Source organism: Silene latifolia, chromosome 9 (assembly GCF_048544455.1).
Source record: "Silene latifolia isolate original U9 population chromosome 9, ASM4854445v1, whole genome shotgun sequence".
NCBI lineage: Eukaryota > Viridiplantae > Streptophyta > Magnoliopsida > Caryophyllales > Caryophyllaceae > Silene > Silene latifolia.
The window spans coordinates 134265498-134291118 of record NC_133534.1 but is presented as its reverse complement, the minus strand read 5'-3'; the positions used below and the strand labels follow the sequence as shown (position 1 = coordinate 134291118).

The 25621-nt window shown below is 38.7% G+C and overlaps 1 protein-coding gene and 1 long non-coding RNA gene across 2 annotated transcripts; both read right to left on the bottom strand.

Annotated features, from left to right (window-relative positions):
* Nucleotides 1–19279: 19279 nt before the first annotated feature.
* LOC141601615 (uncharacterized) lies at nucleotides 19280–20339 on the bottom strand. Its single transcript, XM_074421909.1, has 3 exons — nucleotides 20216–20339; nucleotides 19925–20077; nucleotides 19280–19825 (listed from the first exon to the last, which is right to left on the bottom strand). The coding sequence occupies exons 1-3, from the start codon at nucleotides 20327–20329 to the stop codon at nucleotides 19280–19282; spliced, it is 813 nt and encodes a 270-aa protein (XP_074278010.1). The 5' UTR covers nucleotides 20330–20339.
* Nucleotides 20340–22653: 2314 nt separating this feature from the next.
* LOC141598298 (uncharacterized) lies at nucleotides 22654–24970 on the bottom strand. Its single transcript, XR_012523405.1, has 3 exons — nucleotides 24813–24970; nucleotides 24606–24714; nucleotides 22654–22835 (listed from the first exon to the last, which is right to left on the bottom strand). It is a non-coding gene; the product is annotated as an uncharacterized LOC141598298 (long non-coding RNA).
* Between the last annotated feature and the right edge of the window lie 651 nt (nucleotides 24971–25621).

Genomic DNA, 25621 nt, shown 5'->3' with positions numbered 1-25621 from the left:
AATTCGTGAAATTCGTTGATTTTAATTGAATTGAATACTTGATTTTACTGTTTTCAGGTATAAAAGATGGACAACGATATTAATAACAATTGTAGCGAAGAAATCAACTCGACAGTAAATATGGAAACAGGTAATACTGTTATTGATTCTTATCTCTTTATCCGCCGTTGTTTATAAATCAATTATTGATTTCTATGTGTTTCTCAGCTGTTATTCTGATATTATTGTCTTTATCGGCTTGAATTAGAGTAGAAAAAGAGAATTGTTATTCGATATTAATGTACTATTATTGTGAGACAAAGTAACATGATTATATTATTGAATATTATTGTGATATTATTGTAATATTATTGTGCTATTATTGTGCAGTAGCATGAAAATATATGGCTTGCAAAAAAGTAGCATAAAAAATACAGTATTATCTGTATGTAATAAAGTAGAATCAAAGTACTGTTATTCTGATATTATTGTACTATTATTGTAAAAGTAGAGAAACAAGATGATATTATTGTACTGTTATTCTGATATTATGGTACTATTGTTGTGATATTATTGTGCATTAGCATGAAAATATACGGCTGATAAGAGAGTAGCATAAGAAAAACACATTTAGTGTTATTGTGATGTTATTGATTGTCGTCTGTTATTGTCACATTACTGCAATGTTGATCTCTCCTCCATGCTACTGTTATTGTGATGTTATTGTCATTTTGTTGTCCACTGACTGTACTCATTATAATAACTTACTGTCCCAGATCTTTCTACTGTCTCTATTGTTGAAGACAATGCAGTCTTAACTATTGGGGATTCTTCTAATAACAATATATTCACCAGCCCAACCTGTTCAGACGAAGAAAACGATGAGTTTGTTCCAACTCTTCATTACAGCAGTACACCCGGGAGTACTGAGCAGTGGGTAAGGAATATTGAGAGTGATTTTACGCCTAAACGTGGCATGTTCTTTCTTACCTTAGACGATGCAGTACAGTTCTACAGCATATATGCATTGGCTTGTGGATTTGATGTGAGAAGGTACACAAATGCGAAATATAAGGGGGGCGTCAGCATCAAATCACTGGTCTGTAACAGACAGGGGTATAGAGATATGAAAAGAAAACTGCGACTTGAAGCAACAAATCACGAAGCTGCTAATTTGAGTACAGTAGAGAACAAAGAGCGACGAATTAGACAACCAAAGAAGCATGCTCTGACAAGGTGTGGCTGCAAGGCGCACATGAGGTTGAGAACCTGTGAAAAAACAGACGACAGACCGGCTGGATATATTGTGGACGTCTTTGTAGGCGTTCACAATCACTCTCTTTACTCTGTCAAAAACAGAGAGTTCCAAAAGCTGTCAAGGGACGTCTATGATTACATTAAGAGGACCATTATTGATCATACTAAGCTAAACATAGGTCCAACATTGAGCTTCAGAATTCTCAAGGAATACTCAAATGGTTATCAGAATATCGGTGCCTCTTTGCTAGACTTCAAAAACTTCAAACGAAATATCAAGTGTTACATTGGGGATAAGGATGCTAAAATGTTCATTGGGCATTTCAAAATGCTGGCTGAAACAAACGGGTTCTATTTTGCTTATGATCAGGATGAGAACAAATGCTTGACGAAGGTTATTTGGGCTGATAAGGAAGGGATAAACAACTACAAGTTATATGGAGACACGATCTCGTTTGACCCTACTTATGGGACAAACAAATATTTTATGGTGTTTACTCCGTTCACCGGAGTAGACCACAACAAGAAGACGGTAACTTTTGCAGCTGGGTTACTTGACTTCGAGAGTCAGGATTCATTTGAGTGGATTTTTAAAAAATTCCTCGAAGCAATGGGGCAGCAGCAACCTCAGTGTATAATTACAGACCAATGCCCTGGAATTAAAAAGGCATGCCCAAATGTCTTCAAGCATTACGTGCACAAATCTTGCATGTGGCATATCATGCAGAAAATGCCCGAGAAGGTGGGAAGGGCAATCTGCAATGACACGGAATTTATACGGACATAAATGCCGTTGTTTGGGATGTCGACTTAGAACCGGAAGAATTTGAACAAAAGCGGCAAACCGTTATTGAAGCACATGGTATGCAAAGCAACCGGTGGTTGAAGTATGTATTTGCAATCGGACAAAAGTGGATACCGGCTTACTTTCGCGATCTGCCTCTAGGTTGTTTCTTTGCGGACAACCCGAGAGATCCGAAAGTTCAAACAGCTATTTCAAACGGTTTGAAAGCCACTTTGGAACCCTTGTCGAGTTCTGGATGAGGTACAATTATGCAATAGAACAACAAAGGCATTCACAAAGGAGGATGGACACTGCCAACGAGCATAGTATGCTCGAGAAAGTAGGGCCGATGAAGGTAGAGATGCATGCCTCACTTGTCTACACACATCCTATCTTTGAGACTTTGTAACGAAGTCAAACATACGATATGCGGCATGGGGGTTGGGGTTTGACAACGGTAGGGGACAAGTGGAGTACCATGACGTTCGTGATAAATCGAAAGCACGAAACTTCCGAGTGGAATTTAACACCAAAACTAACGAGAGCAAATGTGCATGTAAGTTGTTTGAGAGGCATGGCATTGTCTCGTCGGCATATCTTGTGGGTGTGGAATGGTAGGCGGTACACATGATACCCGAGCCTTATGTCCTTGCTCTCGATGGACAAAGAAATCCTACTGAGCCAATTGTCCGAGATGAAATGGAAAGGTCATAGAAGACATTGATGAAGCTGACATCAAGAAAGCTGAGATGTCAAAGGTTTGGTCCGAGATTTATGCAATCGTCGGGGTGATGGACGGTTATGCTACGGTTAAACAGATGAAGCAAGCTGCAGAAAACCACGACACGATTCGGGAGAACATCACAGGACCAATTGAACCGAAAACTAAAAACCAGGAAATCGAGGCTCTTCTTGGCATCACAGCTTCAAATGATATTGACCTTCGACCGCCAAACAAGGCCAAGAATAAGGGCAGTGGCAAAAGATTGAGGTCGTCGAAAGAAAAGGCCAAGAGCAAGCCAGAAAAGAGGAAGCGAAGATGCGGTAACTGCAAGAAGTGGGTGAACCACAACAAGAGAACTTGTAATCTTCCATTTCTTTGAAAGTCTCCCTTCGATGACGATGATGAAGAAGAATCGAAAGCGAAGAGGTATGAATCGAACTATTACTCTCCTATTATTCTAATGTTATCCTCTTATTCTCTGTTATTCCCTATTATTCATTTGTTGCTCTGTTATTCTCTTTCTTTGTTGTGTTATTCTCTTTGTTATTCGCTATTAATGTGTTGTTATTTTTGAATAGAAAATGGATATTCTTCGTGGAAATGGATAGTGTTTGTAAAGCTTAATTAAACTAGTGGAATAACACCAGAATAAGTGTAGACTAATAGTACAATAACAGCAGAGTAGCCGCTTATTATGCGGAATAATCTTGCAATAACAATGTTGAGAATAATGGTAGAATAACGAGTGGAATAAAAGCGATCTAAACCCTTTGCTTTTACACTTGACTAAATTTGCTCTAATTGTTATTCTACTGCTATTAATGTTATTCTACTGCTATTCTGCTATTAATGTGTTGTTATTTTTGCTCTAATTGTTACGTTATCTCAATGACAAATACTAAGCAAAAATTGCAGGAATATGAATCAGATGCATGAACTGAGAAAGACAAAAGAGACGCAAAAGACAGCGGCTACGATGAAGACCTTGCCTAAATGTCAAAGACTTTTACTATTTGTCATTGTTTGAATTACATTTTATCCTAAAATGTTACTTCTAGATAATAAAGTGAGACCTACATTATATGAGAATTAATACTAGTTACTTTAATTTTTTTTGTTAATATTATCTGACTATTTTCCACAAACCACCCACAAAAAAAAAAACTGCATTTACACAATACAATAATAGTTGAATAATAACAGATTAGTAATATTTATAAAAAGCAGTTCCACTTTTCAGTTTTTATTAAAAACAGTTACCTAACCTAATCTAATATAATTACAGAAAAACTGTTTGTATTCCCCAAGCCCCTATAAATACTGCTATTGCGTGTAAAAAAAACAAAACACACACTGAATAAGTACATTCCAAAAAAACAAACTCTGCATCTCCTCTGCAAAAGGTAATTTCTTATCTTTTTTTTTTGGTAGGCAGGTAATTTATTATCTTTCTATACTTTATTATAGAAAAACTGTTTGTATTCCCCAAGCTCCTATAAATACTGTTATTTCGAGTAAAAAAACAAACACACACTGAAAAAGTCCATTCCAAAAAAAAACTTTATCTCCTCTGCAAAAAGGTAATTTCTTATCTTTCTATTCTTTGTTTTTCTTTGATGTTTATTTTTCTTAACTGTCTACACTATACTGGATGCTGCAGAAAAGGTAATTCTTTTTCTTCTGCTTTGGTATGATTTTAATTTGGTTGAAATATTTTAAACATCTTTTTATATTGCAAAAAGTTTCATACTTCCAATGCTGCAGAATGAGTGACGTAACTGACGATAACCGAAGGTCCCCAACAAGGGAGGAAATCAATGAAGCGAAACGGAAGATAGAGTCCCTTTCGATAGAGTTGATCGAGACAAGGACAAATGTAGAGGCAGCAGAAAACCGTGAAGAGGCCTTAATAAAAGAGGTCGACAATGTTAGGACACAGTTGAAGGTTGCTAAACTTCAAAATGAATGTATGCGTAGACAGTTGAAGGAAAAGAAAAATAGGAACTACACAGAAGCCGACATGGACAATCAATTCATTGCTGGTGTGAATGCTTTGAAGAAGTATTACACTGAAGTCTATCCTTCAATCTCTGCCGATTGGACACCAGTTCTGAAAGCCATGGAACTTATGGAAGGATACAAAAACCCTTTTCAGGATGAGTCGGTGGAAGTTGAGAGCACTGTCCAAGGACCTGCGTGCAGGCGTCAGAGAATAGAATAAAGATATAAAAATCTAACGATGATAGTCCAGGGCTGCTGCTTTAAAATATGTTTAAAATATTTATTGCTTTAAGAATAATCGCTTTAATATTTTAGAACATTAATGTTTATTATGTATGTACTATCTTTAAGTACTATTTACTATTATGTTTAAGTAATGTTGGAATAACAAAAGTCTTTACCAAAATAATAGTGCAATAACAACACAATAACTGCTAATTATGCAGAATAATACTGCAATAACAGCAGAATAATGGTAGAATAACAGTGGAATAAAAGCAGTCTAAACCACTGCTTTTACACTTGACTAAATTTACACTTGAATAAAAATGAACAGTTTTAACAAAATAATGCTGGACTAGCAGTGGAATAACAGCAGAATAAACTAGTCCTTTTGTGGAATAATACTACAATAACAACAGAATAAACTACTTGTTATACGGAATAATAGTGCAATAACAGCAGAATAATGGTGTAATAAGAATAGAATCACAGTTGAGAAAAAACAGTCATTGACAGTTGAATAGAAAATGTATATTCTTCGTAGAAATGGATAGTGTTTGTAAAGCTTAATTAAACTAGTGGAATAACAGCAGAATAAGTGTAGACTAATAGTACAATAACAGCAGAGTAGCTGCTTATTATGCGGAATAATCTTTGCAATAATAATGAGAATAATGGTAGAATAACAGTGGAATAAAAGCAGTCTAAACCAATGCTTTTACACTTGACTAAATTTACACTTGAATAAAAATGGATAGTGTTTTTAGAAAACAAAGGTAATAGGAAAGCTTAATTAAACTAGAATAACAGTCGAATAACTGTAGACTAATTGTGCAATAACAACAGAATAACTGCTCATTATGCTGAATAATACTGCAATAACAGCAGAATAACAGGGGGATTAGAGTAAAAATGGATGGTGTTTGAAAAAAGTACAAGTAATATGAAAACTCAATTAAATTAGAGTACACACTGGAATAACACTAGAATAATAGGGGAATAACAGCACAATAAACTAGTTATTATATGGAATAACAGTGCAATAACAGCACACTAATTGTTTAACAAACAGTTTACACTAACTTAGTCTGACTTTCCTGGATACACAACAGTCAAAGGTACAGCATTCACTACGATGCCTGATTCTTCACTAGCAGCAGATGATTGGGGTTTCAATTCTTTCAACTTGTTCCTAGCTGACCCCAAACCCAACGTCTTCGGCCTTTGATTCTCACAAGCCGTCACTTTATCAAGAACTACTTGCCTATAAATATTAATATCCGCCAAGATCAGGGAAGCCGATATTTCAACACAGAAGCTTCGACGAGCAATCTTGCTGTGAAGATTGGACTCAAACACGCTTCCACCATATTCGACCATCGTGTACAGTAAGAAACACCCAGACTCGGAATTCAACAGTTCCTTCTTTTTCCATTTAAAAAGAACATCAACGATTTCGAAATTGCGGCAATCTTGAGACTTCATAACTGATGTGACCATAATTAGAGCATATTTAGTCCCCGAATTAGCCTTGTTCTCATGCTTTTTAGTGCATATTTGGGTCATTTATTGTCTTTAGTTCTTTGTTTTGCATATTCTTTGAGGTTTTGTGTCCTTGGTAGGAAAGGAGTGCAAACCTAGCATTTTCATGGCAAAATGAGACTAAATTGATTGAATTCAATGACCAAGCATCAAGGAGAGACAAGATTAGAAGGCCTTTGTACATACTATAGTAGATGGGAAATGATGAGAAAAGATCCTTGCATCCCCGAGGAAATCCTCAAGGATTTTATGAAGAAAAAGGAAGAAAACAAGAAGGAACGAGACTGCCTGACAATCCGTGCGGATTGCCTAGAAGACGCCCGTCTTCACCCCAGAATCCGAGCGTCTTCCTCAGCTGGACGCCCGGGCAGGACCTCCAGAAGACGCCCGTCTTCACCCCTTGGACGCCCGTCCAGAAGTTGCCAAATCCGCCCGTCCCGTACTAAAGACGCCCGGATTCCCAGACAGTCCCATTTCGTCTTCTACAAGGTTCAAGGAAGGATGCACATCTTTTTCTAGAGACCGGAGTCTCCCTAGAGACCGGAGTCTCCCTAAGAGACCGGCGATTCCTCAACAAGGGACTTAATCGTCATTTAAGCCCTTAGTTAACCCTAATTCATACACCTAATCCCCACTATAAATACCCCATTAGTCTAATTAGAAGAGCATGTTCTTCCTAGCAATCTTTAGAGTAGTTAATATCAATCAAATCTCTCTTTAATCTTGTAATTAACATTTAATCAAGTTTTAATACAAGTTTTATTTCCTTAATCTCGCTCTTGTTCATCCTTTATTTTGGGTAATTGAAGATTATTTGGGTTATTATTGGGAGATTGACAACCTTCCAATCAAGCATCAAGTACTTCTTTTATTCTTTGCTTTATTATTGGAATCATTAGTAGGTATAATTCTCTTAATCCCTTTTTAATTATTGTTAATCACTTTCATTTATTCATCATGTTTCACTTTGTTGGTATGATTGACAACCTTGCTAGCATGTTCAACATGATAATGAGTGAGTAGTTTCCTTAGCTAGGGTTAATGGGTAATTAGGGGAAACCAACATGGGGAATGATTCATGCTTAAATTAATATGCTTTCATAGTTTATTTGCTTGCTTGTTGTGATCTCAACTTATGCACATGTTATGCTTGATGAAATGTGAGCCTATGAATCCTTGCATTTTTTACCCATCACCTATCTTTTCAATGAGACTTGTAAGATATAAACCAACTCGAGTCTCATTAGACCATGCATATTTTTGAGTAGGGGAGATTAAGTCAACTTGTAGGTGTTGTACAATCTAATCGATTCGGCTCCGGGACCCAAACTTTCCTAGGATTTTAAGATATAAACCAACTCGATCCATCACAACAATAATTGCTTGCTTATAACTTGAGAATATGTTTGTATGATCAATTCCCATGAATCCCTTATGACCCCATGACACCCTAGTGCCTTTTATCAATTGTTTACATCTCTTTTTATTCATCTTGCTTGTTTACTTTCATTGCTATTTAGTTTAGTGATCTTCTACTTCAAACCCCAATTGTGACACCCTTAAGACACCACTAGTTACAATAGAAATCTCATCTCAATTCCCGTCCCTTGGGATCCGACCTTTACTTGCCTCTTTACTAATTGTAGAGTTGTTTGTGAAGTTATAAATTGTGTTTTGGTCTAGGTGCTCCTAACGACAAGTACTGAAAAAACTAAACCCCACGAGGGAACACGACCAAAAAATGGCGCCGTTGTCGGGGACGGTGTTAACTTGATTTAGATTTTCTTACATTGTTATTAGTTGTGTCTTTCTTTGCCTTGGGGAAGTAAAACTCCTCAAGGTTCGTTCTAACTATTTTCAAGTTGTTTGATATTTTGCAAGATGGACCTTATAGATTTTTTTGTAGAGGACCACTTAAGTATACCTTTCTTCAAAGATCCCATGCAAGCATTGGAAGCCTTGGAAGCAAGTGAGGCTAAAAATATGTATTGGAAATTGGAGGTAGATCTTTTTGAGGCCGCTCTAGCTAACAAAGAACTTACTCATGCGCAATCCGAATTAGTGCATAACATCCTTCTGGAAGCATGTCAACCTATAGAAGATGAGCAATCCATCCTAGAAGACATCTTACAAGCTCAAGAGCAAGAGGAATTCGTCATGGAATTCGAATGTAACGAGATTGATGAGAATGAAGAACAAGTTGAATATGCCATGAGAATGGAATGTATAATGGAGATGGAGCAAATTCTCAATGAACCTTCAAAGGAGGAAAGTGAGGTACAAATCCCTACTCTAAAACCCCTTCCCCCAAATTTGAAATATGGTTACCTTGATGAATCAAAGACCAAACCCGTGATTGTTAACGATAGACTTGATGAGAACCAATTGGGAAAATTGCTTGATGTGTTGAAACAACATGAGAAGGCTATAGGTTATAGTCTAGATGACCTTAAGGGGATAAGTCCCAACTTTTGCATGCATAGAATTCATCTAGAGGAGGACCATAGACCTACCATTCAACCTCAAAGAAGATTAAACCCCCACATGCAAGAAGTTGTCAAAGGAGAGGTTATGAAATTACTTGATGCGAGAATCATATATCCCATATCGGATTCTTTGTGGGTTAGCCCCGTTCAAGTGGTACCTAAGAAAGGAGGTACCACGGTGGTGACAAACAAAAATAATGAGCTAATACCCACAAGGAAGATCACCGGTTGGCGTATGTGTATTGACTATCGAAAATTGAATTCCGCAACAAGAAAGGATCATTTCCCCCTACCATTCATTGACCAAATGCTTGAGAGGTTAGCCTCCAACAAATTCTTTTGTTACCTTGACAGGTATTCGGGATTCTTTCAAATCCCTATACACCCGGATGACCAACATAAGACCACTTTCACATGCCCTTATGGTACTTTTGCATATAGGAGGATGCCTTTTGGCATATGTAATGCCCCCGCCACTTTCCAAAGATGCATGATGAGTGTCTTCTCCGACTACCTAAAGACCATAATGGAAGTTTTTATGGATGATTTTAGCGTTTATGGAAAGGACTTTGACTCATGTTTGCATAATCTTTCTCTTGTATTGCAAAAATATGAAGATGTTAGTCTTGTTTTAAATTGGGAAAAGTGTCACTTCATGGTCAATGAAGGAATTGTTTTGGGTCATTTAATTTCGGAAAAGGGCATCGAGGTCGATAAAGCTAAGGTTGAGGTGATAGAGAAACTCCCACCTCCCGTGAATGTTAGAGGGGTGAGAAGTTTTCTCGGTCACGCGGGTTTCTATCGCTGTTTCATAAAAGATTTTTCAAAAATAGCGAAACCCCTCACTCAACTCTTGCTTAAAGATGCCCAATTCCATTTCATTGATGAGTGTGTTGAAGCCTTTAATAGAATCAAGGAAGCACTAATCTCGGCACCAATCATTCAACCTCCAAATTGGGAACTACCGTTCGAGATTATGTGTGATGCTAGTAACTACGCCGTTGGAGCGGTTCTTGGCCAACGGGTAGGAAGAGCTCTTCATGCCATCAATTATATAAGCAAGACTCTTGATCCCTCCCAAGTGAACTATGATACCACCAAGAAAGAGCTTCTTGCCATTGTCTATGCTTTGGACAAATTCCGTTCCTACTTACTTGGATCCAAGGTGATTGTCTTTTCGGATCACCGTGCTCTCCGACATCTCTTGATAAAGAAGGAGGCAAAACCAAGGTTGTTGAGATGGATTTTGCTTCTTCAAGAATTTGACTTGGAAATAAGGGACAAGAAAGGAGCCGAAAATGTAGTGGCGGATCACTTATCAAGGATCCGGTTTCATGATGAACAAGGAGAAACACCGATCAATGACTCATTTCCCGGCGATATTTTGATGGCCATTCAAACACAACTTGAAAGGCACATCACCCCATGGTTTGCCGATTATGCCAACTATATTGTTGGAAGAGTACTCCCTCCAAATTTGAACCACAACCAAAGAAAGAGGTTCCTATTCGAAGTAAAGAGGTACTTTTGGGATGACCCAAACCTCTACAAGGAGTATAGTGATGGGCTCTACCGGAGATGCATCCCTCAATGGGAGGTCCAAATAATCTTGGAAGGATGTCACTCATCACCCTACGGTGGGCACCATGGAGCAAGGAGGACCATTGCAAAAATTCTTCAATCGGGCTTCTATTGGCCTACAATGTTTCAAGACACAAGGGAATTCATCATTCATTGTGATGCTTGTCAAAGAACGGGGAATATCTCTTGGATGAACGAAATACCACAAAGGGGCATTCTAGAGGTGGAGATCTTCGATGTTTGGGGGATCAACTACCAAGGTCCGTTTGTGACACCCAATGAGAATAAGTACATCCTTGTGGCCGTAGACTACGTCTCAAAGTGGGTGGAGGCAATTGCCACTCCAAACGATGATGCAAAAACGGTCACCAAGCTTTTCAAGAAAATAATCTTCCCAAGATTTGGGGTTCCTAGAGCAATCATAAGTGATGGAGGAACGCATTTTCATGAAAAGAAACTCGCATCTCTTTTGACCAAATATGGTGTTCAACATAGAACCGGCTTGGGATATCATCCTCAAACAAGCGGTCAAGTTGAAGTTTCGAATAGAGAGATCAAGCAAATCCTTGAGAAAGTTGTGAACAAGACCCGAAAAGATTGGAGCACAAAGCTTGATGACGCTCTTTGGGCTTATAGGACGGCCTATAAGACTCCCATAGAAGCCTCCCCTTACAAGCTTGTCTATGGAAAAGCATGCCACTTGCCAATCGAATTGGAGTACAAAGCTTTTTGGGCAATCCGAGCACTTAACCTTGATCTCAAATTGAGTGGTCAAAAGAGGATGATTCAAATTCAAGAGTTGGAGGAATTATGACTACAATCATATGAGAATGCCAAGATCTACAAGGAAAAGACAAAATTGCTCCATGACAAGAGGATTAAACAAAAAGCCTTGCACAAAGGGGATAAAGTCCTTCTATTCAATTCCCGCTACCGACTCTTTCCGGGAAAATTGAACTCTAGATGGATGGGTCCCTATGTGATAACCGAAGTCGGAAAATATGGGGATTTTGAAATCAAGGCGGAAGATGGAAGCAAGTTCAAAGTCAATGGTCAAAGGTTGAAGCCATACTATGAGGGAGCGTTTATTGGAGAGGTCGAGGTCACCTACCTCGGGCCTTCTCATCCTTGAAAGAACCATCAAAGGGAGAGTTTGGTGGAGTCCTCCCTAAACCACCACTTGTAAATATACTAACCCTCTAACTTGTATTTATAATTTTATTGCATTCCTTTAATTATGAACATAAATTCTTTCCATGAGAGTAAGTGAGGGAGGGTCACTAACGAATTTTGAATGAAGGAAGGAACCAATCTTCAAGTGTGGGGAAGCATTTATGAAAGGGAAGGAAATCGAAGAAAAATCCGCAGCAAGGAACCCGAGCGTCTTCCCTGGAATACGCCCGTCCTGCAACAATCCGGGCATCTTTAGCAGAATCCGTCCGTCCTTTTAGGCTATGAAATTGGAATTTTTGGGACTGCCGAAGAATCCGAGCGTCCGGGCAGAGAAGACGCTCGTCCTGAGGAATCCGCCCGTCTTTGCAGAAAGACGCCTGTCTTTTTGCCTGTGAAAAACAAGAAAGGTTACTGTCTCAGAATCCGCCCGTCTTTGGGAAAAGACGCCCGTCTCCTTTCAGAAAATCCGAGCATCTTGGGCTCGAGACGCCCATCTTGGCAGCGTCATATTTTTGGAGAGTCAACTGTGACAGAATCCGGGCGTCTTCCCTCAAAACCGCTCGTCCCGTAATGCTGGAATCCGAGCGTCTTATGCTCGAATCCGCTCGTCTTCCGGCGGTAAATCAACCCCGATTTTCCTAATTTTATTACACCCACCACACAATTTGTGACACATCACCCTTCCTTCCACTTGTATTATAAAAACCCACCTCCTTATGACTCCAAAGCATATCTCAATCACTCTTTTACCCCACAAAATCAAAAAGCCCCAATTTTCTAGGGTTCCAAAAGCAACATTCAATCCACAAGGAGCATCTCTATACTTTAACAAATCAAAAATTCCAGCTCAACAATCAAAGAATGCCACCAAAGGGATCTTCCTTTAGGGATAGGAGAATACCAAGGGTAAGAGGAAGCTCTTCTACCTCCCATATCAACACATTAAGAAGGGAGCATGAAGAAATTGTGGATCTTACAAGACTTGATGATTTCTCAAATGTTGAATTTGTCAATGATGTGCAAAGACTCGTTTTCCACCGGCTTCTTCGTAAGAACATTCTCCCTACTAAGTTTTTATGTCATGATACTTTAAGGAAACTTGGGATTTATCATCAAATGAAAGCTCTTTTTGAGTTGTTTGGTCTCTCTACCCTTTTCCACATGCATGAGCAAACCTACCAATCCCTTGTGCTTGAATTTTTGAGCTTCTTGAAGATTACAACCTTGAATAGAACAATATGCATAGAATTTAGGTTGGAAAGTGCTTCAAGAATGATGACTCTAGTGGAATTTGCTAATGTGCTTGGTCTCGATGTCTCCCCTACCCGGACATCAAAACCAAAGAGATATAGTGTTGCACCCCTATGGAGGGCCATGACCGGCCGAGATTTCATGTACATCAAGGAGTGTCTAGCTTTCCAGATTCAAAATACTATTTTGAGACTCACTTACCGGTTCCTTTCCGGCACACTACTTGCTCGCCGAGATCCGGCAATAGTGAACGAACTTGACCTTGTGTTCATGGAGTCTTATCTCAATATCCAAGAAAGGGGTGGGTACCGCTTCAATGCGCCTCTTGTGCTACTCGAAAAATGGACAAAGTTTAGGAACGGTGATGATGATGGGATGAAACACATTGTTAACGGAGGGCTCATTACAAAGATTGCAAAGCATTTCAATCCAAAATTCAATGAGAATAATGAGTATGCTCCTCTTTCCGGAAATACAAGGATAAATGAAGACCTTCTTCTTATTCATCATCATTGGATAACTCTTGAGGGGGTTGATAAAAGGATCAAGTGGATAACGAAAGGAAGTGACCAATCTACCTACCAATGACCGGTCTACCAAGAATCTCACCAAGAAGAGGACCTTTATCACCAATCACATCCTACCTCATCCCTCCAAACCCAACCCAAGCAAGGCAAGCACCACCACCTCCAAATCCCCAACAACAACAACAAGAGCAACAACCTCAAGATGAAAAAATCAAAGTGCCTCCCTACCCATTTCCTTACCAACCGTACAATCATCCCAACCCCTTTATCCTTCCCCGTGATGACTTTGTAACGGGAATTCTACAAGATTTGCACTTCCGACAATATGAAGCTACCGTGGACAATTATTATGCACTCTATCCTCAATACCACGATATGATTCAAAGGGGAAAGATTAGTGAGGAGGGAGCATTTCCCTCTTGGGCACAAATGGATTTACTCTTCCCCAATTCGGAGAGGGCAAATGAAGAGGCAAACGGGCGACAAGAGGAAGGGAGCAACAATTCTTGCGGAGGGGACACGGTGGAGCTTGGAAGTGAAGAGCACGAGTTCATGGACCCAAATACAAGTGATGCATCCAAGGAAATATGGGATAGTGATCTAGAGGGAGATGACGGCGATCTCTAGAGGAACTCTTCATAGCTAGATGGAGCGGGCCTGAGGCACCCATCTCAAGCTTAAGTGAAGTTTCCTCATCTCCTCTCTTTAGTTTCAATTTTCATGATAGAAGTTTATGTTTTGTTAACTTGTACATTATTTGACTTTGTCTATGGTTGGAGAGTCCTAGCAACATAGAGGACTAACACCTCGGCCCCATTGAGGTGTTCTTATTTCATTGTTCCCATTTTTGAAAATCCAAAATGACAATTTAGTTTCATGCATTGCATCTTGTGTGCATGAACTACCCCAACTTTAGGACATTAGAAATAATGTCTATCTCGGTTTGGGGAAGTACATGCATACGCAACGGGAGGTAATCTAAATTACGCTCTCCGTCATAAACAAAAACCCATGCATCATGTAGTATAGGTTAGTATAGCTTGCATTTAGTGTAGAATTCATGCATCATGCTTGCATAATTTCCCATCTTTTTGGCCATTAAGGACAATGCCCATATTAGTGTGGGGATGGGGAATTCTAACTTAGCTTTTATTCAAAAATCCAAAAAAACCAAAAAATTTCGAAAAACCATAAAAATTGAAAAACCAAAAACAAGTTCATTTCCTTTGTAGTGTAGTCATGTATATATTGTTGTATATATTGTGTTTGTTCTATCCTTGTTCACATTGATCGACTACGCCACATCCGAGACATGAGGATATTGAAGGCCGCATGGTATGATCTTTCCAATCTCCTTTTTCCTCTTTATGTTAATGACTATGTGGCTTTATTTGATTGATGCGGTATAACAATGCGAACTTAGGACTTGCATTTAGTTTATATGTCATATTAGTTGGTAGAATCATTTGCATTATGATGTTTATATGCTAGTTGCATCATGGCATGTAGTTTGCATGTTAGAAAAATTTTGTGAAACCGTCTACTTGGGAAGTTTGACAAGTGTATATAGGCCCTAGTAGATGCTTTTTCTTCTTAAGACTTTGCTTGTTAGAATACTTGTAAAACACCCTAGGATGTGTCATGCTAGTATCCTTTGACCCATGGATTAAGGCCTAGTCAAGAGTACCTTGTGGTGTGATAACTCCTTGGCTACCGTTTATTCCAAGGTGACCCTTGAAACCATACATCCATCCATCATCCATGTTCTACCACATTTTTGTCATCAAAGGGAATGGGCACAAAAAGAAATCAATTTGAGTTCAATGAAATGAAAAGTGAAAGAAAGTTTGCAAAAAAATGCATCAAATGAAAAGAGGAGCAAAAATAGACTCCTAATGCTTCAAATATAAGCCACCCTCACTACATATGGGGTGACTTTGAAAATGTTCAAAAGAAAATGCAAAAAGTTGAAAAATTGTCAAGTGTTGAAAATGCCAAACATCAAAAGAAATGGCAAAATAAAGTGTTCTCAAATGTCAAATGCCACAAGAAATTGGGGGGAAAAACAAAAACAAAAGCAAACTCCCAAAGTGAAACTCAAATACCTATTGATCCCTTTATCCATCGTATCCATTTTTGTGCATGGTAGAAGAGGGGACGACCCTTCTTCTTGTCTAGGCAAGAGGGGGAATTCCGCGATCCTCCAGTGTTTCTAACACCATAGGGAGTCTACTCTTGACAAAAGCATTTAACGATTGAGGACAAAGGTACCCTAGCTTGACACAACTTGGAGGTGATTTATTGGTATCCTTCTAGGCTTAGTAGTTTGAAGAAATTGCATCTATGAAGGAATGTGTACCCTTGAATTGCTTCCCTTGTAGATAATTTCCGCCACTTAGATGAGGAAAGTGGCTATTCTTTTGTAGATGCATCCATTACTTGTTTTGTGTGCTTAAATATTTGGATGTGTCGCCATTTTGGCAAGACCCACCTTGCCTTGCAAGAAGGCATCCTACCTCATGGTTGTCTTGTTGTGAGTTAAAGGGGCAGAGTGAGACCCGCTAATTGTCTCATATCGGCTATGTTATTAGGTTAGTTTAAATAATGGTCCTAGTCTTTGTCACCTCTTTACTCGGGACGAGCAAAGGTTCGGTTTGGGATATTTGATGTGACCATAATTAGAGCATATTTAGTCCCCGAATTAGCCTTGTTCCCATGCTTTTTAGTGCATATTTGGGTCATTTATTGTCTTTAGTTCTTTGTTTTGCATATTCTTTGAGGTTTTGTGTCCTTGGTAGGAAAGGAATGCAAACCTTGCATTTTCATGGCAAAATGAGACTAAATTGATTGAATTCAATGACCAAGCATCAAAGAGAGACAAGATTAGAAGGCCATTGTACATACTATAGTAGATGGGCAATGATGAGAAAAGATCCTTGCATCCCCGAGGAAATCCTCAAGGATTTTATGAAGAAAAAGGAAGAAAAGAAGAAGGAACGAGACTGCCTGACAATCCGTGCGGATTGCCTAGAAGACGCCTGTCTTCACCCCAGAATCCGAGCGTCTTCCTCAGCTGGACGCCCGGGCAGGACCTCCAGAAGACGCCCGTCTTCACCCCTTGGACGCCCGTCCAGAAGCTGCCAAATCCGCCCGTCCCGTGCTAAAGACGCCCAGATTCCCAGACAATCCCATTTCGTCTTCTACAAGCTTCAAGGAAGGATGCACATCTTTTTCTAGAGACCGGAGTCTCCTTAGAGACCGGAGTCTCCTTAGAGACCGGAGTCTCCCTAAGAGACCGGCGATTCCTCAACAAGGGACTTAATCGTCATTTAAGCCCTTAGTTAACCCTAATTCATACACTTAATCCCCACTATAAATACCCCATTAGTCTAATTAGAAGAGCATGTTCTTCCTAGCAATCTTTAGAGTAGTTAATATCAATCAAATCTCTCTTTAATCTTGTAATCAACATTTAATCAAGTTTTAATACAAGTTTTATTTCCTTAATCTCTCTCTTGTTCATCCTTTATTTTGGGTAATTGAAGATTATTTGGGTTATTATTGGGAGATTGACAACCTTCCAATCAAGCATCAAGTACTTCTTTTATTCTTTACTTTATTATTGGAATCATTAGTAGGTATAATTCTCTTAATCCCTTTTTAATTATTGTTAATCACTTTCATTTATTCATCATGTTTCACTTTGTTGGTATGATTGACAACCTTGCTAGCATGTTCAACATGATAATGGGTGAGTAGTTTCCTTAGCTAGGGTTAATGGGTAATTAGGGGAAACCAACATGGGGAATGATTCATGCTTAAATTAATATGCTTTCATAGTTTATTTGCTTGCTTGTTGTGATCTCAACTTATGCACATGTTATGTTTGATGAAATGTGAGCCTATGAATCCTTGCATTTTTTACCCATCACCTATCTTTTCAATGAGACTTGTAAGATATAAACCAACTCGAGTCTCATTAGACCATGCATATTGTTGAGTAGGGGAGATTAAGTCGACTTGTAGGTGTTGTACAATCTAATCGATTCGGCTCCGGAACCCAAACTTTCCTAGGATTGTAAGATATAAACCAACTCGATCCATCACAACAATAATTGCTTGCTTATAACTTGAGAATATGTTTGTATGATCAATTCCCATGAATCCCCTATGACCCCATGACACCCTAGTGCCTTTTATCAATTGTTTACATCCCTTTTTATTCATCTTGCTTGTTTACTTTCATTGCTATTTAGTTTAGTGATCTTCTACTTCAAACCCCAATTGTGACACCCTTAAGACACCACTAGTTACAATAGAAATCTCATCTCAATTCCCGTCCCTTGGTATCCGACCTTTACTTGCCTCTTTACTAATTGTAGAGTTGTTTGTGAAGTTATAAATTGTGTTTTGGTCTAGGTGCTCCTAACGACAAGTACTGAAAAAACTAAACCCCACGAGGGAACACAACCAATAACATTATGACCCTCCATAAAAACATACATATAGTTTGCCATAATCTCGGCCAATCTTCTGTACTCGCCTAATTTTTTGGCATCGTGAGTCATGTTGTCCAAAAAATCAATTGATTCATTCATAAAATTGATGCAGAAACAAGAGTAGTGATCATTGTACAGAATCGGCACAAACACAAGGTCCGAGTTCAGACGACATCTTCCATTGCAGGAATCGAAAAACACATTCCAGAATTTCAACAACTTCTTACCCGGACCGTCAAGAGGGCTTGAGGAATTAAAGTTCTCTAAGAGTGAATAAAGAGCATCCTCCTAAACAGAAAGCATAAACAACCAAAAATAGCGCACAAGTGTTAAATTTATATCACTAATTGTGAGTAAATATGTAGGTAATAACGCAAAATAGCAAAGGAAAAAACAAAATACCATATGACGAAGTCCGAAAAACATTGAGCTTGGTTCTGAACGTTCCTCAAACTCCAACGAATTCAAAAGAATCGACCAAACATCGACTACTCTTGTTGACATCATAGCAGCTGCATCTACAATGGAAACAATACCCCCCCTGTCCAAAAACACGCCGACATCGTCGTTGTACAACACTAACATCTCACTGCATTCACAAAAATAACATATGATAAGAACAATGGGATTACAGTGGTATAACAGCAGAATAACAGTTCAATAACAGAACAGTAACAGTAGAATAATAGTGGAATAATATTGGTATAACAGTACAATAACAAAAGGAAATTAACAGTGGGATTACAGTGGACTAACAGCGGAATAATAGTGGTATAACAGTAGAATAACAGTTCAATAACAGCAGAATAACAAAAGAAATTAATAGTGGAATTACACTGGACTAACAGCGGAAAAATAGTGGTATAACAGTAGAATAACAGTTCAATAACAGCAGAATAACAAAGGGACCTAACAGTGGAATTACTGATACTAGTTTGACAAAATAACAGCATAATAACAGCAGATTAACAGCAGAATAACAGTGGGAAACAGAAAGACTAACTGAACAGGAACACGACAATCAAAGAAATGAAAATCGACACATACTCTTCTTTCAAGTGAGCGTCTTCACGAAGAACAAAGTCCACCACTTGCTTCCGCACCTTCAGCATCTTAGAGAACTGTTTTTTGTTCTTCCGAAACAAATCCGACACCGCAACAAAACTACGTCGTCCTCCGGCCCGCAATCCATAGAGCAACTTGACCCATCGTCCGCCTTACCCTTTTACGGCTACCCAAAGCCGACTTTGGGCTCACGGTGCTATCCACACCCATGCTTCCCCACTGACGGTGGCGGTAGGGGTGTTTATAGAGAATTTGGTGCTATCAATGACAGTAGGAGAAGCGACGGGCTCGACAACAGGCTGCGTCGTCTTAACCTTCTTACCAACAGTTTTCACCCTGCCAGAACCACGACGTTTCTTAGCGCTTTGAGAACCCCTCGCTTCCGTATCCTCAATACGCTGTTTCTCTTCAAGCACACTTAGGGTTTCCTTTCTCGTCTTGTTCAACTCCTCCAAAGTTTTCAACACATCTTCCCTGGAATCGTTCATATCAGACAGCACCAACAAGACAGCGATCTCAGCTTGGTAAAGGGCTCTTGAATCAGAATTACCCAAGTCACAATCAAAAACAGTTCCACGGTAAAAGAGCATGTGCAACATCGTATATACACCGCAGTCCAAATTTTCAATCGCAGCGGTTTGCCAGGTAAAAGGGACGTTGACAATTTTATAATCTTTAACCTCCCCGCCTCGGGCAACTCCTTTTTGGACCAGGAAATCAGACATCAAGCTCAGCTTCAAAAAACCAAAGAAAAAGAAAACATAATTAGTAACAATACTTAAACAAACTAGGCAAAACACTAAGAGAAAATTAGGCACAATAAAATGACTTACAACAGTTTGACAATACACCAAACGTACACACGGCTGTTGATCATCAGCAAACAACGCCTCTTGAAATACATTATCAAGATATTCAACCCTCTTCGCATTGAAGTTGATGCACAAACAGCTAAAGTGCTCATACAAAAGAATTGGGATGAAAATCTGGGAAAATATTTGGCCAAAAAAATTGTTACTAATTATGTGGTTTAAAAAAAAGCAGAAACACATCAGAATAACAGTAGAGTAATAGTAGAGTAACAATAGAATAATAGTAGAATACACACAAGTACAGAAACATACCATATCAGTATTAAGATCACAATCTCTCTTGTTGTTCTTTACAAACACAGTAAATGACAATATGACTTCCGCACATAAATCACTCCTGGAAGCCTTCTCATGTTTCGACGACATACAAATTCGCCCCAATGGACTCTAAACACAAAGTGGAGAAAAGAGTTGAAACGTGATGCAAAATGATAAATAAAGTAAAAAGACACCATAAGATAGAATAACTAACCGTTGCACCCATCCCAAAGAAAAGTCGACTTGGACTTCCTCTTATACAAGTATCATTAAGAAAGAGGGACCACCAGTCCACAACACCAAGCATTATCATTGACTTTGGAACCATGGATTCCATATCCTCTCGATTCAGGTAACTATTAACACCCCAAGTGACAAGATTCTCCCTTCAAAACCGAAAAAACAGGAAAATAAGAGTCACATAAATATATTTTTGAAGAACACAAAGCAGAACAATATGTTAAACAGAAAGCGGAAAATTTTAAAAATAAAAACGAGGTCTTATCCTTGCGAAATGTTATGATCATTCAAGAAACAGTAGCCTGCAACTTCTTTCCTCTTGGATAGCATTGGGTTGAAAACATGTCCCATTGTTATCATTGATTTTGACAGGACAACTAGCTGAGGATCCACAGTACCATAATAATAGCTGCATCCAAAGTCGAGGCACTGAGACAACAAGTAGCTCCTCATGTATGCAGAGTGCAAACAAATAACTTGTACCGATATTAGGAGCATTCAACCCAGCAACGCCATTGTCCTCTAGGACAGCCTCACCAATAACACTACCAGCCTCCAACACAACCTCGACATCCTGTTTATCAGATTTATCTATCTCAGACGCAGCCCCAAGCAACAAGTCTACATGACAAGACATCACCATATCCGCTACTTCCTCTTCTGCAGTCACAAATGCTTCACTGCCAATTTGAGTGGAATGTTGAGTGTCATTAGGCAATGGAAGGTCAGCACCGGTATCCGTCACCGTTGTCTCAGGCAAACAACCATCAGTCTTTGGAATTTTAGTTGCTTGAACCTCTACCGGTGTACACTCAATAGTATTAGGCACGTAATCTGGCGGATTATAAACAAGATAGTCTTCAACTTGAATGTTAACGTCCTCCACATCATTGTTAACATCCTCCACATCAATGGTAATGTCCCCCACATCAACTACTTTCTCACCAACATCATGTGGCTCTCCATAATGAAACTGAATGTCAGCACAGATATCCGTCGTAATAGAATCTAAACCGAGCGGTGACAATTGTGGAGTCCCCACCTTTGCACTTTGTTGAATGACGGGACTATGTTCAACAACCTTCTTTTCAACTATAGTCGACTGCACATCCGAAAGCCCGACACACTCCTCATAAAATTGAGAAAACAGATTAAATGATGGAGGTTCAATGATGACATCTTCATGTCTAGCTTTTTTGGAAGCTGGTTCTTTAGGAACAGTTGATCGCGATTTATTTGCCGCTTGCATAGCCAATACCTGCTTAACCCGTTCGTCCAACTCACGGATAACTTGATCCATGAAGAAAGATGGGGTGGCAACTAAATTCTCTGACCCTTCAGAATGCACTTTTTCTGATTGTTCAGTCGTGCTTTCTTTACCAGCTCGTCGGGTTACTTGGCTGGGCAACTTAGCAGCAGGTGCTTGACGCATAGCCTGCTGGTTCTTCTTCATCATCTTCGACTTTATTAGTTCCGCCCGTTCCAAGTATCGGCGGCATAAAATCTGAGAGTCCCTCTCATTAAGCAGTATAAGTTGATGAACATCCTGTCAAGATAAAATCCCAAAATGTTACTTAAAACTGAATTCTAAAACATAATAACAGTACAATAATAATAGAATAACAGAGGAATAATAGTACACTAACAATGAGAATAGATATGAGTGGATTAATAGTAGAATAATAAGAGTAGCATAACAAAGGCAAAGTAATAAAATAACAAAGGAATAACAGTACACTAACAGAGAATAAATAACAGTGGAGTATTAGTAGAATAACAGTAGAATGACATTGGAGTAACAATTGGAATGAAAAATAGAATAACAGTGGAATGACAGCAGGAAAACTGAGGAATAACAGTGGAATAATCGTACAATAATAGCAGTAGGACAACTAATACTTAAAGACAATAACATAATAACATTTTAGAATGATTCGTTTAAAAACAATCAAACAGGTGCTTACGTGGACCGCTGCTGTGACACCCTTAAAAAATTAGCGTTATCTAATTACTTAAATGCGTAAATTCTACGGAAAAACTGGTAGGATATGTTTGTAAATGGTTCAACTAGATAAAACCTGCAAATTTCAAAACAATTTTTTTCTAACTAAACCATTCACAACCAATCCAACTTAAGAAGTCCAACATTCCCAGAAGCGGGTGCCAAAACCCTGCAAAAGCTGATGAACTACTTTGCCACAGCTAAATAGAAAGTAGAATGATACAAACCCAAAATAGAAAAAGGGAGACATATGTCCCTTCAAATAATATACAAACCAAAAGATAAAAGGTTTACTATAAGAATAGCCAAAAACTAGGTCCAAGGTTCCTTGCTCACTAGCTCGTCTGTGACCCCCAACAAAGCATCAACAACCTGTCAATCGCATGTTATACAAACACGAAAGCCACAATTCAGTGGGGAGTAACTTCGAGTCCTCCCAGCCACGAATCGTCAAAATTAATGTAACATGTAATGTAACATGTAAACAATTTGATAAACCATTTACTTATCATGTATTCTAACAAATGACCCCTAAACTGACCAAACTAAACTATCATGTGAATCATATAATTCAAATAGTAATCCAAACTTTATCAACTGTAACCGGCTTACATCTCACCTATTACAGTTCATAAAATCACCATACAAGAAAGGGCAATATATCAAAGACAGGCATAAGTTCTTAGCACGGTCAATAGTCACTTTGTAACTCGAGTCTATACCACGAGGTAGGGAAGGTAATCGAACCGGTATCTTGGCTCAGCGGTTAATATTAATAAAACATGGCCAAGAGACAACACAACCCTAGCCTAAAATCACTTGAGACCTAGACATGCGGATACACACCACCGCACCCAAGACCCACAACTTTTTTTAAAACAAAGTGAAGTGAGTACCCTAAGGACACAACCGAAGGGTTGGCTAGTACTTAAGCTGACCACTTACTATCAAAATAAGTAACTGAGGTCATGCCCCAACTTGGATAAACATCCACTAGTCAGGAACACAAAGGCTATCAAGCAGTGAACATATACTCGTCAAAGACTATAAAGACCTATCTATGATGAAGGCCGAAGTACTCACCTAGGACCTAGTCCCAGCTAGTCCCAGCTTGAATACTTTAGCCCACACCACACACGACTCACCACACAAGTCAATTAAGACACCCACTTAACCATAAGAGGGCAAAAAGTCCCACTTACCAACATGAATTCTAACATTCTATCATGTGAAAGGCTATATAATTGTCTATTCAGCATACAAATCCAACAATGTCCTCAATAAGAATTCAATACTAACTTCCAATTCTAGCAATTTTAACAATATTAAAGGCTTTAGGGGAATCTAGGGTCATTACTACAAAATAAGAAGCTATTTAAATTCAACTAACTAAATAAGAAGCTATTTAAATTCAACTAACTACACATGTGAAATAGAGATATTATAAATGGCCTAAAACAAGAAAAAGGCCGATTATCTAATTCATTCAACCGAATTTTTACCCGCAACCCCAGCCCTGCGACAGTGCGGGTCAAATTGCGGTGACCAATCACTCAATTAATCGACATCGCATCGTTAAAGGGACTAAGGCTCGATTTTCAAGACAATCAACAAAACATTACGATTATCCCTATACAATTCATTCTGAGCCTATTATTTACAAATTCATTTTGTAAACTATCCTAACATGTGATAACTATTAATATAAGCCTAGTTTTACCATTAACATAATTTTTATTACTTATATGATTCAATTCCTAAAGTGTACTCATACTAACTATGTCATTAATAAACCTTAAATGACAAATTTTGCATGGAAAACCGCGAAACAAGCAACGGAACGACCCGGGCCAACCGTGGGCTAGCCGTGGGCCTGCCATGGGCCTGCCGGCCTGCTGCCCGTCCCCCTACACCACCATTTTTTTCCATTTTTATTTAGTAAAAGACTGTCTGAACATTAATTAATCGTTCCCAATTCAACTTTGTTAATTTAAACTAACAAAAGGCATAATTTAAGCATAGTTTAAGCATGCATGCAACAAATTTATCATGTGAAAACTACTATTCAAACAAAAATCACCAAACATACAAAAACAACAAAGATTGTGACGATAATTCGTCGAGTAACTCGAAATATGTTACCTTAAGCTAGAAAAAGAGCAATTAGCACCTCAAAACCCAAACCCTAACGACGACTAGCCGCTATCCTCTACAATATACGAGTCCCTGAACTCGTCTTCCAAATCTTCACCTAATTAAACAATAAAAACACAATAATTAAACACAAAAACCGAAATTACCGAATTTTGGTCTTAAAACAACTTCAAGAAAACTGAAATTAAACTATACCAAGTTGTAGATCTCGTCGAGGGGATTCCGGAAAGGTAAATTTCGTGAAAATCCGATAAGAAACGAAGAAATTATGGCCAAAATAGCTTGGAATTTGGTTGAAAATGGTGTTTTGGTTTTGTAAGGTTGAAGATGGCGATGGAAGCAAGGAAAATCAGAAAAAATTAAAGGGGAAGGGGGTTTGACGCGTGAAAGGAAGAAAGGAAAGGAGGGAGTCGGGTTTGAGTCGGGATTTTTCGAGTCGGTTTTGACTCGTTTCACTAATAATTAAATCCGTAAGTCAAAAGCAAATTCCGTCAAGACCAAAGTTTTTAAACACGAGATTACAAGAAAATTGAATATTTATACTACCCATTTCCAAATTCGTTTACCCAACGTTCAATAGAATTGTCATTTTCCCCCCGATACGCCCTTATTTCGAAATAAAAAGTTTTACACGTTTGAACTATTTTTAAACATTTCGAAACTATCAAAATAAATACTTTTCTTCAAAATATAATAAAATTATATTTCTTTGAATTATTTTTACTTTAATTACTTTAAATATCAAATTTTATTTGATTAATAAATTATTTTCGAAATATATTAACGGTCCGAAATTTACGGGGCGTTACAGCTGCGGACTGTACTTGCTCATCCGTAAGAATATTATCAGGTAGATCCAGCACAAGACATCGACGTTGACTATGTTGACCAGAGCCAACGATGTTTGGACGACACAATGGGAAAGCAACGTCTGAACGCTCCCCAGTGCCCAGAGCACCAGCAGCTGCCTCACGCTGCAACCTCTCACGAAAAGACTTAAAATC